General features: G+C 43.5%; 1 protein-coding gene across 5 annotated transcripts in view; it reads right to left on the bottom strand.

The window, feature by feature from the left end:
* Nucleotides 1-14,720, bottom strand: part of LOC113076179 (dnaJ homolog subfamily C member 13-like) — a 56,861-nt gene that overhangs the window by 2,102 nt on the left and 40,039 nt on the right. For 4 of the 5 annotated variants that reach the window (XM_026248836.1, XM_026248833.1, XM_026248834.1 and 1 more), the window contains 17 exons: nucleotides 14,565-14,639; nucleotides 14,376-14,495; nucleotides 13,882-14,256; nucleotides 13,084-13,197; nucleotides 12,027-12,143; nucleotides 11,340-11,517; nucleotides 11,162-11,253; nucleotides 10,990-11,089; nucleotides 10,045-10,119; nucleotides 9,842-9,954; nucleotides 9,558-9,727; nucleotides 9,427-9,469; nucleotides 8,706-8,879; nucleotides 8,449-8,628; nucleotides 7,818-7,958; nucleotides 886-1,029; nucleotides 702-801 (listed from right to left, as the gene is read on the bottom strand). In XM_026248836.1, coding sequence (XP_026104621.1) covers nucleotides 702-801; nucleotides 886-1,029; nucleotides 7,818-7,958; nucleotides 8,449-8,628; nucleotides 8,706-8,879; nucleotides 9,427-9,469; nucleotides 9,558-9,727; nucleotides 9,842-9,954; nucleotides 10,045-10,119; nucleotides 10,990-11,089; nucleotides 11,162-11,253; nucleotides 11,340-11,517; nucleotides 12,027-12,143; nucleotides 13,084-13,197; nucleotides 13,882-14,256; nucleotides 14,376-14,495; nucleotides 14,565-14,639 — 2,311 coding nt within the window. Of the gene's footprint in view, nucleotides 1-245; nucleotides 348-701; nucleotides 802-885; nucleotides 1,030-7,817; nucleotides 7,959-8,448; nucleotides 8,629-8,705; nucleotides 8,880-9,426; nucleotides 9,470-9,557; nucleotides 9,728-9,841; nucleotides 9,955-10,044; nucleotides 10,120-10,989; nucleotides 11,090-11,161; nucleotides 11,254-11,339; nucleotides 11,518-12,026; nucleotides 12,144-13,083; nucleotides 13,198-13,881; nucleotides 14,257-14,375; nucleotides 14,496-14,564; nucleotides 14,640-14,720 lie in introns of all 5 variants that reach the window. The other variant, XM_026248835.1, reaches the window with a different exon arrangement.

Genomic DNA, 14,720 nt, shown 5'->3' with positions numbered 1-14,720 from the left:
GATGAAATGTTCTGTACTGGTGTCTGCTGGGAACAGTGTGGTTCATTAGACTAGTTGGACAACGGCCAATCAGCAGTGTTTGAAAATAAGCAGGAAATGGAGGTTTTTAAAAGGTCAGTACTGACTGGTATTGTGGCAGGCACTCTTGACAACACTAGCTGGGGAAGTGAGCTACAGTGAAACACAGATGGAAACGAGTATGAAACGAAGAGAGAAAGAGATGAAGACATTAGAGGAGAGTCTACCTGCTTTACAGTAATAAAGAGGAGGCTGGGAAAACCAGGTGAGATACTAAAGCCCACTGCGCAGTGGACTGCTGCCCGCCAGAAGAGACGGAGTGGACACACCTGAGGAGAGGGAGAGGGAGAGGGAGAGAGAGAGAGAAAGAGAGAGAGAGAAAGAGAGAGCGAGCGCGCAGAAAGAAAGAGAGAAAGAGAGACAGGGGGTTGGGTGGGGGGGTGGAGTGCAGAGAGAGGAAGCAAGCAGACATCAGAACCAGAAGATGCAGAAACTGCAGCAGAAAGACCAGACAGCTCATGTCAGACCGGCTACAGTCAGCGGGACAGCACTGGTTAGTAGAGGTCAGCACAGGTCAGTAGAGGTCAGTATGGGTCAGCCATGGTTAGTAGAGGTCAGCACAGGTCAGGTCGGGTCAGTATGGTACTGCTCTTCCCTCATACGAGGTGTTGTGCTGGACTCACCTGTCAGGTAACCTGCGGTCTGGGAGTCAGAGATGAAGAGGTCGTGTTTCTGGTCTTTGAAGGCACTCCACACAGTGGAACGAGAGAGGATCTCATTCACCTGAAACACAGCACACACACATCAGTTCACATCACTGGCTTCAGCTCCAGAGAGTTCTGCTGCGCTGCTGGACCGGGAACACACCTGTTCTCCAAACTGCAGGCTGCGGGTCATGGATTTGAGTGCTTTGACGATCTGAGCTTTGGTTGCTGATGGGTTTTCAAGAGTCTCCAACCCGACTCCCTCCAACAGCTTCAGCAGGTACGGCACCAGATCCACTCGAAGAGCCTGACTCCAGACAACATTCAGTCACAAAGAAGAAGAATGTATTTTTATTACATATTCTTAATAATATTACTCAAATAAAAAAATACTTAAATTTGACCAATATTCCAATTCTATACAAATTTAAAACAATTTCAGTTGGGTGGGTGGGGGGTGGGGGGGGAGTTGGTTTGGGGGCTGTTGTCTTCTCTCCTGAGACCAGAAGAGGGTGCATCAAGCAAAATATTACTTGCAACGGTGATAGATGTCCCTCTAAAAAATAAGGGCTGTGTATTTGCCAATAATCTGGCAATAAGTATCATGATGTAGGGGTTGCGATACGATATGTTGTGATACTGTCAGCAAGGTGATATATTGGGATATTTCTTATTTTAGGAATAGAATATATTTTTAGGAAAGCTGTCGTTAAGAACACGATTCAATTCAAGTTTATTTGTATAGCGCTTTTTACAATACAAATAACTTCAAAGCAAGTTTCTACAATATTTAGTAGTCGCTTTTCAGTGGTGACTGTCAGTTTATCACTGTATCTAATCCAACAACATGTTTATTAGATCCTATACACACTAAATTACTGAAAGAGTTGTTACCTGTAGCCGAAGAACCACTTCTCAATCATTAACTCATCGTTATCTTTAAGTCACATCCCAAAACCATTCAAGCTGGCAGTTATTAAGCCTTTTAAGAAACCACAACTAGATCCTAGTGAACTGGCAAATTATAGGCCTATTTCAAATCTTCCATTTATGTCTAAAATTTTAGAAAAAGTTGTGTCTGCTCAATTGAGCAAAAAAAAAAAAAAAAAAAAACTATTTGTATGAAGAATTTCAGTCAGGTTTCAGGCCCCACCATAGCACAGAAACTGCACTTGTTAAAATTACAGATGACTTGCTTCTTGCATCAGATCAAGGCGGCATCTCATTGCTAGTTTTACTTGATCTTAGTGCTGCGTTCGATACCATAGAACATGACATACTCATAGATCGATTATAAAACTATAAACGTATTCAAGGGCAGGCTCTGATGGTTTAGATCCTACCGATGGTTTAGATCCTACCGGTCCGATCGCTACCATTTTGTTTATTTAAATGGGGAGTCATCTCATTTATCACCAGTAAAATATGGAGTGCCACAAGGATCTGTCCTTGGTCCTCTTCTATTTTCAATATTCATTTCCAAGATGGTGCTGCCGAGTCCAGTTGCCGTCCAGGTTGAACCGCTTAGATTCTGCTTTTATTTACTTTTTTTTTTTTTTACCTACTTTTGCTTTCTCTTTTTACACACATAACATCTGCACTGATCATTTACGACAAAAAAGCATTTTAGATATCGCTTCACTGACCTGTTTAAGGACATTTTATCCTCCAACCCATTGTGACCATCTGAGATTCTCCAGAACGCTGAGATGAACAATGGCCACCTGAATAACCACCCGAGGCGACGGATAAAGAAACACTGCGGGAAACGCACTGGGATTCGCAACAGACTGAGGAAAAGAGCTCACAGTCCTCCTCTACAGAGCATTCTGCTGGCCAATGTCCAGTGACTGGAGAATAAGAAGGACGATCTTAGAGCCAGTATAAGTTTCCAACGGGACATTAGGGACTGTAACATCCTTTGATCGTCTGAAACATGGCTCACGCTTTTGGTCCCAGACGCTGCTGTAACACCATCTGAAAACTTCTCTGTTTTACGGATGGACAGGACAGCCGAGGCCGGCAAATCCAAAGGCGGATGGGTTTGTTTCATGATTAACAAGAAATGGTGTGACCCCAGGAATATCTCCACTCTGTCGCGCTCCTGCTCGCCTCATCTGGAACATTTATCCATTATTTGAGGCCCATTCTATCTCCCCCGGGAGTTGTCATTGATCATCGTTACTGCGGTTTACATCCCACCACAAGCTGACACCAGTTTGGCTTTGTCTGAGCTTCACGATGCGCTCAGCGGCAACATCAACAAACATCCTGACGCTGCTATTATCATCGCTGGGGACTTTAATAAACAGGCAGGTTATGCCTAATTTTTATCAACATGTATCCTGTCCAACCAGAGGACCGAATACACTGGATCATAGCTATACTCAGTTTAAAAATGCCTACAAAGCTTGCTCACTACCGTCTTTCGGCAAATTGGACAATGCCGCCATTTTCCTCACACCGGAATATAAACAAAGGCTCCTTCAAGATCCCCCAGTGCAGTGGTTGGTGAAGAGATGGTCCGCCCACTCAGAAGCCATGCTACAGGCGGCTTTTGATGACGTAGACTGGGACATATTTTGGGCAAGTTCATCTAGTTCATCATCAAGTTCATCCGATTTGAAAGCAATCTAAGCAGCATGTGTCTGCCGATCAGCGCACCAGGAAGCAGCAGTCAAAGCAGCGATCATCATGTGATCACCGTCTCGGAGGACGAGGTTCGGAGGGCATTTCTGGCCGTGTTCTGCGGTCCTGCGCTGATCAGCTTGCTGGTTTGTTTTCATAAATTTTGAATGAGTCTCTTGCTACCTTTGCGGTTCCCACCTCCTTCAAAAAATCTGTCATCATCCATGTGTCAAAGAACAATAAACCCTCTTATCTGAATGACTATCGTCCAGTTGCCCTCACATCAATAGTCATGAATGTCTTCGAGGGACTGGTTAAAATTGTCGTCTGCTCCTCATTAAAATCATCATCTGCTCCTCCATCCAGGATACTTTAGACCCTCTTTAGTTTGCCTATCGCCCAAACAGATCCATCGATGATGCCATCTCTCTCATCCTGCACTCTTCTCTCACACACATTGACAGCAATAACAGGAACTATGTAAGGCTGCTATTTATCGACTACAGCTCAGCTTTCAATACTATAGTCCCCATAAAGCTAGCTTCTTAATTCATGGACCTCAGCCTGAATTCTTCACTCTGTAACTAGATTCTTGATTTCTTCACCGGCAGACCTCAAGTGGTGAAACTAGGCCAGTACACCTCCAGCTCCATCACCCTGAACGTAGGAGCCCCACAGGGCAGTGTCCTGAGTCCCCTGCTCTTCTCTCTCTACACACATGACTGCGTGTCTTCCCAAAGCTCCACATCTATAATCAAATTTGCTGATGATACTGTGGTTCTGGGCCTCATTCACAACAATAATGAGACCGCATACTTGGATGAGGTGGGAAAATAACATCAGGACAACTGTCTCTCTCTGAATGTGAGCAAAACTAAAGAGCTGATTGTGGACTTCAGGAAGAGACAGCAGAAGCCCTATACTCCTCTCATGATCAGCGGGACTCCTGTGGAGAGGGTGAGCAGCTTCAAGTACCTTGGTGTAAACATCTCGGAGGACCTCACTTGGACTACTCACATCCAAACACAGGTTAATAAATCCAGGCAAAGACTGTACCATTTGCGACAGCTGAGGAAATTCAGGGTCTCACCAGCAATCCTGAAAACTTTCTATTCAGGAGCCACAGAAAGTGTATCTCAGTGTGTTATGGGAACAGCTCCAGTCAAGACTGCAAAGCCCTGCAGAGAGTCGTGCGCTTAGCTGAGTGCATCTCTCCCCTCTCTGCAGGTCATCTACCTCAAACGCTGCAGAAGTAGAGCTGCTAAAATCACCAAGGACTCTATCCACCCCAGTAACCATCTTTTCACTTTGCTGCCATCTGGTAAGCGCTTCCATAGCCTGATGGCAAAAACCGAGAGACTCAGGAGGAGTTTCTTCCCCCAGGCCATCAGGCTCCAAAACTCAAAACTAGCCTCTTAAAATCTACATGTCTCCACTTAATATTCACTTTATTAGTAAGATATTCATCAATCTTTACCTCACATTGACATACTGACAGTGTCAACCTGTTTACACATTGCCTCTTGTACATTCCTGCATATCTTAATATTTAAGACTACGGTTTACTTTCATGCAAATTATTTTCCATTCTATATTTAATTCAACAGTATACATCTTTTTTATATTTTATTCTTATATTTATATTGTTTAATTTTATTTAATTCTTTCATAGCTATATTTCTGTATATTTTCATCTGTATTGTATTCTTTAATAATTGCACTGTCCATGGAGCGACCTTACTCACATTTTACTGCTGGTTATATATGCTCTATATAATTGTGAATGTGAAAAAAAAAAAATCGTGAATCTTGAATATGTTGCCCCTTGGTAATATTAGAAAATACAGGATTAGTTTACACTATGCTGATGATACTCAACTATATATCTCAACAAGACCAGATGAAACTTCACAAATATCTGGGCTAACAGAGTGTGTAAAAAAAAAAATGTAAAAGATTGGATGACCAATAATTTTCTCTTATTAAATTAAAAGACAGAGATATTACTTATTGGACCAAAAAAAGTTCACAGAATCTAGTAGACAACAGTTTGCAACTAGACGGATGTACTGTAAAGGATACAGTCAAAAATCTGGGTGTTATATTAGACAGCAACTTTTGAAAATCATATTTCCCATGATACAAAACTGCATTCTTCCATCTTAGAAACATTGCCAAGCTACGAAACATGTTATCTGTTTCTGATGCAGAAAAGCTAGTTCATGCATTCATGACCTCTAGACTGGACTATTGTAATGCACTTCTAGGTGGTTGTCCTGCTTCGTCAATAAACAAGCTACAGGTCGTCCAAAATGCAGCAGCTAGAGTCCTTACGAGGTCAAGAAAATATGATCATATTACCCCAATTTTACAGTCTCTGCACTGGCTACCTATTAAGTTCCGTATCAGTTACAAATTATATTTACTTACCTATAAGGCCCTAAATGGTTTAGCTCCTGCGTACCTAACTAGCCTTCTACCACGCTACAACCCATCACGCTCCCTAAGGTCACAAAACGCTAGACTTTTGGTCGTTCCTAGGATAGCTAAGTCCACTAAAGGAGGTAGAGCTTTTCCACATTTGGCTCCCAAACTCTGGAATAGCCTTCCTGATAATGTTCGGGGTTCAGACACACTCTCTCTGTTTAAATCAAGATTAAAAACACATCTCTTTCGCCAAGCATTCAAATAATGCATCTCATAATTTGTGACTTTGCTTCTCAAAACTAGCCCAATCACGTTTCGTTCCAGGCGATAAAATACAAATGTTTTTGGCGGGGTTCCCTTGGTAAAATTTGCATTTTAGGGGCTAAATATCACATTATTGGGGCTGGGGTCGCTTCAACCCGTGGCCATGAAAAACAACCAGAGGGTAGTCCGGACTGCTGAGCGAATCATCGGTTCAACTCTCTCTTCTATTCAAGAACTGTACTTATCCAGAGTGAGCAAAAGGGCTGTTAAAATCACTCTGGACCCCTCACATCCAGCACACTCCCTCTTTGAACTGTGTCCATCTGGTCGACGCTACAGAGCACTGAGCTCCAGAACGACCAGACACAGGACCAGTTTCTTCCCTCAGGCAATCCATCTAATGAACAGCTGATAATAACTGCGAACACACTACACTATTTATATTTATATACACATACACTTATTTATCTAACACACAAAATATACCTGTACATACATAACTGCTTATTGTAATATACCTGCCATACAACTGTCAATTTGTATATTGTCATCCGTTTCCTACTTATTTGTTTTTTGTTCTGTCGTATTCCTCGTCTGTGTAGACACACCTGGCAATAAAGCTCATTCTGATTCTGAAGTAGTGTTCATCGTCTGGAAAACTATGTCTTGTATTCCTGCCATATGAACATAAATTGACAGTCACCACAGATAAGCAACTACTAAATATTGTAGAAACTTAATTTTCTGTGAAAGTGTTTTGCAATGATTTGTATTGTAAAAAGCACTATTCAAATAAATCTGAATTATGTACATATGGCAGACATGTATGGAAAAATCAATTAAAGACGTAATCAAACAGATGATGGACACTATTAACAGCAATTATGTTATATGATGCAATCACACTTATAGCTAAATTTGGTAGTTCTGTATGTTGTAAGAACACACCACCATATGCAAACCTTAGCAATAAATAAATATATATTATTTAACCAGAACACAGTGTGATCTGCTTTTACAATCAGTCCCTGTAACATCCAACATTACTGAACCATTAATTGTGCAGAACGAGTAAAGGGTGTTGGGAATTAAAGCGCTTGCAGGATCCTTTAGTTAAATGATTAATACATATAAAATGTATTTTATAAAAAGACATATATATGTGTGTGTGTCTGTGTTAGTTGGGTTTCACAGTTTCAGTTTACAGTTGTGAGATACAATGTCATAACATTTGGATCTGAACAAAAAATTACATCTGCTTATTATCAATATAAAAGTGCTTACAGGATTCCTAAAGAAAACAAAACAGTTGTAAAACAGTAGAATAAATACCGTATTTTTTCGGACTATAAGTCACACTTTTTTTTCATAGTTTGGCTGGTCCTGCGACTTATAGTCAGGTGCGACTTATTTATCAAAATTAATTTGACATGAACCAAGAGTTCACATTACCGTCTCCAGCTGCTAGAGGGCGCTCTATGCTGCTCAGTTCTCCTGTAGTCTACACTGAAGACATAGAGCGCCCTCTAGCGGCTGGAGACGGTAATGTTTTCTTTTGGTTTTTGGGTCTAAATAAATGCGACTTATAGTCCGAAAAATACGGTACATTTGTTGAAACTTTCCATTTTACAGGTTTTTCGTTTTGTATTCATGTTCTGTGTGGAATTGCCAAAATGAGAGAAAGCTATGGCCATGTTGCACACTATAAAGCTGAGATTGTGTCTAAATGAATTAAAAGTGTATTAAATGTAAACATGTCTGTAGTGTGTGCGTCACCTGTGCGACCAGTTCAGTCTGCTCTCGCTGGAACATGCGGTTCAGAGCCTCACAGGCCAGACCTGCCACATCAGCCCTGAGCTTCATCCCCGTCATCAGAGGACCGATGGTGTCCAGCGCAGCCATGGAGCGCACACACAGCTGCAGGACACACACACACACGTCACACACGTCACACACACAGCTGCAGGACACAGACACACACACACACACAGCTGCAGGACACACACACACACACGTCTCACACACACAGTCACAGCATTACACACACACACAGCATCACACACACAGCTGCAGGACACACACACACACACACACACACAGCTGCAGGACACACACACACACACACGTCACACACACAGCTGCAGGACACACACACACAGCATCACACACACAGCTGCAGGACACACACACACACACACACACACACACACACACAGCTGCAGGACACACACACACACACACACACAGCTGCAGGACACACACACACACACGTCTCACACACACAGTCACAGCATTACACACACACACAGCATCACACACACACAGTCACCTTCACCTGCTGTCTCTCTCTCTCTCTCACACACACACACACACAGTCACCACATCACAAGGTGTGTTTGAGCTGTACCTCGTTGTCTGAGAGCACGTGGATGAGGCGGATGGCACTCTTGGGCACAGCGTTGTTCTTGTGGCTGAGTGCGGTCAGGACGCGGGGCAGATGTCCGAGAGGAGGAACCTGATCGGCCAGCTGTGTCTGTGTGCTGAAGAGACACACGGCTGCGGTGGTCACCGTCTCCAGAGCCTCACCCTGAGCACAGGAGAACACACCACATCCATACAGACGCTCACTCGTATCAGTGCTGTCTGCTGCAGTCACACACTCACGTTCGGGTTGTTCTTCTCCAGCAGCGTGGTCAGCGTGTCCATCAGCGACACCAGGAACTCTCTGGGCTTGCGTAAGACCCAGCCGGGCTGAGCGATGTAGATCCTCAGGAACACCCCGCCGACCGCCAGCTCGCCCTGACCTGCTCCGTACGGCACAGAGAAATCCTCCGGCAGCTGAGGAACACACACACACGGACACACACGGACACACACACACACACACACACGGACACACGGACACACGGACGGACACACACACACACGGACACACACGGACACACACACACGGACACACGGACGGACACACACACACACGGACACACACGGACACACACACGGACACACGGACGGACACACACACACACGGACACATGGACGGACACACACACACACACGGACACACGGACGGACACACACACACACACGGACACACACGGACACACACACACACACACACACACACACACACACACACACACGGACACACGGACGGACACACACACACACGGACACATGGACGGACACACACACACACACGGACATTCAGTGTGTTACTGCTTCAAATACATGCTGCTCTTTACAACTTTCTGTTCAACTGTGAATCCTGAGAAATTAAATACAATTAAATTAAAATAAAGTGTTTAATTATAATTTCTCACAAAACCCAAACTGTTTAGCAGTAACACTGTAAATGTAAATCTGTAAATCACTGTAAATCTACCTTCCAGCTGACGTCAGGATTGTCCTTCTGCTGCTTGAAGTGCCTGTGTGAACAGAAGCAGAGCGAGTGAGCAGGAGGAGGAGGAGAGCGGAGGGAAGCACTGATCTGAGGTCAGAGGTCACAGGACTCACTCCAGCATCATCTCTCTGACGCTGGTGGAGACGGTTTCTCTCGAGCTGTCGTTCCAGATCAGCTCAGGGTTCTCGTGGGTTCCCTCGAATATGTGCACCGCCGCCTCGGGGTTATCACGCATGGCGTCCATGAATACGCCCGGCAGGAAGCGCATCAGGGTCAGACGCACCTGAGAGAGAGCAGACACAGGTGAACGAGTGATGAAACACATGCAGTGATGCTGGGAATGAGTAGTCTAACTCATAACAGCGCTCCGATGAGGGAGGAACTGAAGGAGTCTTACCTTGGGTCCCACCAGCTTGTCTGAAGTCATCTTGGAGAAGAGATCAGCCGTCTGCGTGCGCACCTGAGGATGAGTGGAGTTACAGAACAGATCCAGCAGGTAGATCAGCGCACCTGAGAGACACACAGAGGTCAGAGGAGACTGCTCCGAGATCAGCTACTGGAGACGTGTCCACACACACACTCAGAAACACACACACACACCTCTGGTCATGGCCTCAGTGATGATCTTGGTGTTGGAGGTCAGAGCGTAAAGCGTCTCGAGCACCAGCTGACGACCTGCAGACAAACACAGAGAATAAACTCTAGATTATCAATAATGATGACATACACACATACAGACATTGTATTGAGATAAATAATAACAAAAAATTATTCATCGTGGATTTTATGGCAAACTGAACTATTAAAGTCAATCCAGTTTTCAAAAGAAATCTAAATGTATTCATAAAGCCACTTAAAAACACAGTGGACCAAATGTCTGTACAATCACATAAAACACAATAAAATACAAAGAGAGAGAGAGAAGTACAAATATTAAAAAAACAAATACAATAAAATAAACTGTTGTAAATCTAATCCAAACCAATAGTCGTCACAAAGCAGCAAAGGCCTCATCACACGCGTGTCTCAACACAGGTCTTAAACATGCATATAAAATTAAAATAGAATAAAGACAAATAAAAACAGTGTTGTTGTCTTAAAATATAGAGAATATCATGACTGTTATTAATAATGAAGAATGTATAAATAAGTCCATACATTGAAATATTAAAATACTGCATTCATACAGGTGTGTGTGTGTGTGTGTGTGTGTGTTTAATTGCTCTGACAAAATGGCAAATGTTTAGATGGAGATATGACCTCAACATATCATTGACATACTATTATAGTTATTATTAATCTTTTTAAACAATATTAGAATAACTTATCTTTTATGTTTTTTATTAAACATTTAGATTTACATACGGTACATCCACTTCAACTAAATACAAATGGAAACTTTTGCCTTGGCAACTTTTTCTTTTGTACAACATGGCCATTAATAACATTTATTTTCTTTCAAGTACTAGAAATACATATTTGTAATGGTTTTAATGAAGTGTAATAACGCTGTGTGTATAAAGGTTAAAGGTTGGTCAGTCTTACAGGAGGGTAAGGAGTGCAGCAGCACCAGCAGACTGGGCAGAACCAGAGACTCAGCGATGTTGACCACACAGTCCTGGTTTACTGTGACCGTGTTGACCACCTACAGCAAACACACAGTTAACAGAGGCCACGGTGTCAGTGAAGAATGAAGCAGACCAGGTTTCTGATGCACCTCTAAAGCCAGCTGCTGGACTCTTCCAGCGCCATGGACCCTCAGCAGAGAGAAGAGCAGCTTGAAGTGACCGATGCACTCCGTCTCAGTGCCTGCGACACACACACACACACACACACATCACAAACCAGCCTCTACACAGACACACACATGCATCAGTGTGCTGTGTTTCAGGCACCTGGGTTGTTCTTGATGACGTTGCGGAGAGCTTCCAGCGCCATCTCGGCCCAGCGCAGTCTCTGAGCGTGCTGCTGCGACTCCAGCTTATTAGTCTGCGTCATCGCCATCAGTGTGTGCAGATACTGAGCCTGAGAGCCCACATAGTCCAAGAGACTCGACGCGAACGCTTTCGGATACTGACGAACACACAGATCAGAGTTCAGAGCTGGCACACACTCCACATTTAAATTAACTAACACTTCATTAATTCATCGAGGATGCATTAAATTGCTCAAAAGTGACAGCAAAGACATTTATAATGTTACAGTAGATTTCTATTTCAAATAAATGCTGTTCTTCAGAACTTTCTACTCATCTGTGAATCCTGAAAAATAAAATTCATCACAGTTTTCACAAAATTGTGCAGCACAACTGTGTTCAACATTAATAATAAACAGAAATGTTTCTTGAGCAGTAAATCATCATATTAGAATGATTTGAAGATCATGTGACACTGAAGACTGGAGGAATGATGCTGAAAATACAGCGGAGCATCACAGAAATAAATTAAACTTTAACACAGATTCACACAGAAAACAGCTGGTTTACATTAGAATAATATTTCACAGTTTTTACTGTATTTCTGAACATAAATGCAGAAGAGATGTTTTGGGATCTTCAGTACAGTAGTGTAGGCATCTCTCACCTCCAGAGGAAACACGGGCTGCTCGTTATAAACCCTAACGAAGATCTCTCCCACGATCAGCTCCTTCCTGTGTTCACTGAACAGGAACTCTGAGCCGAAGCTCTTGTCGCACTCTCCCTGCAAACACACAGAGTGAGTGTGATGTGAATCAGACGAGTGCAAACACACAGAGTGAGTGTGATGTGAATCAGACGAGTGTAAACACACAGAGTGAGTGTGATGTGAATCAGATGTGTGTAAACAGAGTGAGTGTGATGTGAATCAGACGAGTGCAAACACACAGAGTGAGTGTGATGTGAATCAGATGTGTGTAAACAGAGTGAGTGTGATGTGAATCAGACGAGTGCAAACACACAGAGTGGGTGTGATGTGAATCAGACAAGTGTAAACACACAGAGTGAGTGTGATGTGAATCAGATGAGTGTAAACACAGAGTGAGTGTGATGTGAATCAGACGAGTGTAAACAGACAGAGCGAGTGTGATGTGAATCAGATGTGTGTAAACAGAGTGAGTGTGATGTGAATCAGACGAGTGCAAACACACAGAGTGAGTGTGATGTGAATCAGACGAGTGTAAACACAGAGTGAGTGTGATGTGAATCAGACGAGTGCAAACACACAGAGTGAGTGTGATGTGAATCAGACGAGTGTAAACACACAGAGTGAGTGTGATGTGAATCAGATGTGTGTAAACAGAGTGAGTGTGATGTGAATCAGACGAGTGCAAACACACAGAGTGGGTGTGATGTGAATCAGACAAGTGTAAACACACAGAGTGAGTGTGATGTGAATCAGATGAGTGTAAACACAGAGTGAGTGTGATGTGAATCAGACGAGTGTAAACAGACAGAGCGAGTGTGATGTGAATCAGATGTGTGTAAACAGAGTGAGTGTGATGTGAATCAGACGAGTGCAAACACACAGAGTGAGTGTGATGTGAATCAGACGAGTGTAAACACAGAGTGAGTGTGATGTGAATCAGACGAGTGCAAACACAGAGTGTGATGTGAATCAGAGGAGTGTGAGGAGCAGTGAAGAATTGGGAGGAGCGTCTCACTCTCTTGATGCTGCTCTCCTGCTGCTCCTCCAGGAACTCCATCAGCTCTGCTCGTGTCCCATTGTTCCAGATTAAGTATGGGTTCTCCGAGTTACTGTTCAGCAGCTTCAGCACCTGGAGAACCCACAGAAGAAGCACAGATCAACACACAGCCACTGTCCTAATTTGTAAGTCTCTTTGGATAAAAGCGTCTGCTGAATGAATAAATGTAAATGTAATGTAAATGTCCATCTGTCCTTCAACAGCATCACTAGTGCTACACAATACTAACTCTATGACACGACACCCGACTGAAATAATCATATAGCATATATATATATATATTTCATGATATAGGACAAACACAATAAAACAAAGAAAAAAATTTAAAAGGCCCTTTAAAATACCTTTTATTTCTCATTTTAATTAAAAAAACATTTGAGGCTACATTTTAATGTTTACATTACAAAAATGTTAATCAAAACGCATGTCTAACTAATTGAATTCATGAAACTTATACAATGTAACAGCAATTTATTAAAAGTTTGAAAAATTTATGTTAAAGGCCCTATGAAATACATGATTATTTTTCTCAAATTCTGTGAATGTTTTTCATAAGTTTTCTGAATTCCATTTTAATATTTTCATTAACTTTGAATAATCAAAAAGCATGTCCAATAAATTTATAAAGATTAATTACATTTCATACAGAATTGATCAATTATATTATTATATAAAAAAGTACTGTGTTGTGTATTTACATTTCAATAGATGTAATTTCTATTAATGGTGCTGCCGGCAGCGCAGGCCTCTCTGTACCTCTGTGGGCGAGCTGCGGCCCAGTCTGCGGGAGATGTAGGGCGTCAGCATGGCCCCCAAACTCTTCCTGATGGCAGGGTTCTCCGGAGGAAGCTCTCCTGCACTGGGCTCATCCTCTGGGCCCCGGGCCCCGCTGTACCCCGCCAGCCGGCCGAGGGCCACCACGCTCAGCTTGGCCAGACTGTTGCACACCTGCTGCTGGTTGGTGTCGTGGCTGGCCTGCACGCCGCTCTCCTCCAGCGTGTAGTCGTAGCTGAAGAGGCTCGCCAGCAGGTGCCACAGGACCCCGGCCTGATACAGGTGCGTCTGCAGGAAGAAGTCCACCGCCAAGGAGCTGACGCACTCCACCACCAGAGACGCCAAGCGCGGCAAACCCTGAGAGACGGCAAACACAAACACTCGCAGACTCTGTATGAAGACATCACTTATCCACACAAACAATACAACACAGCTCTCTAGTTGTCAGTCAGTAATAAAGAGATGCGTGTTCTTACCTTGCTGTAGTAGAGAATGTGACAAACATCTCTAATAATGTTGGGAAGCTCCACTATCTTCTCTCTGCACTCCTCGAACTGAGCAGCGACGCTGTAGCACCTACAGACGTGTCCACACACCTGAAAAACACCCACATGCACTCAGAATCACACTGTGAGCTCACTGCATGTGTGTGTGTGTTGATGTACCTGCACTGCCATGTCCTCCGGTCTGCTGGAGGCGGTTAGCACAGACACGCAGCGGGACAGAGCCTCCATCAGCACCTGACACAGAACACACAAGCCTCATCAACACCAGCAGACAGAGAAGAGAAGAGAAGAGAAGAGCCAGCAAGTGACGTCTAC

Source organism: Carassius auratus, unplaced genomic scaffold, assembly GCF_003368295.1.
Source record: "Carassius auratus strain Wakin unplaced genomic scaffold, ASM336829v1 scaf_tig00019252, whole genome shotgun sequence".
In the NCBI taxonomy this organism is placed as follows: domain Eukaryota; kingdom Metazoa; phylum Chordata; class Actinopteri; order Cypriniformes; family Cyprinidae; genus Carassius; species Carassius auratus.
Note: the sequence above shows the minus strand (reverse complement) of the source record. Positions and strands in the feature narration are given on the sequence as shown.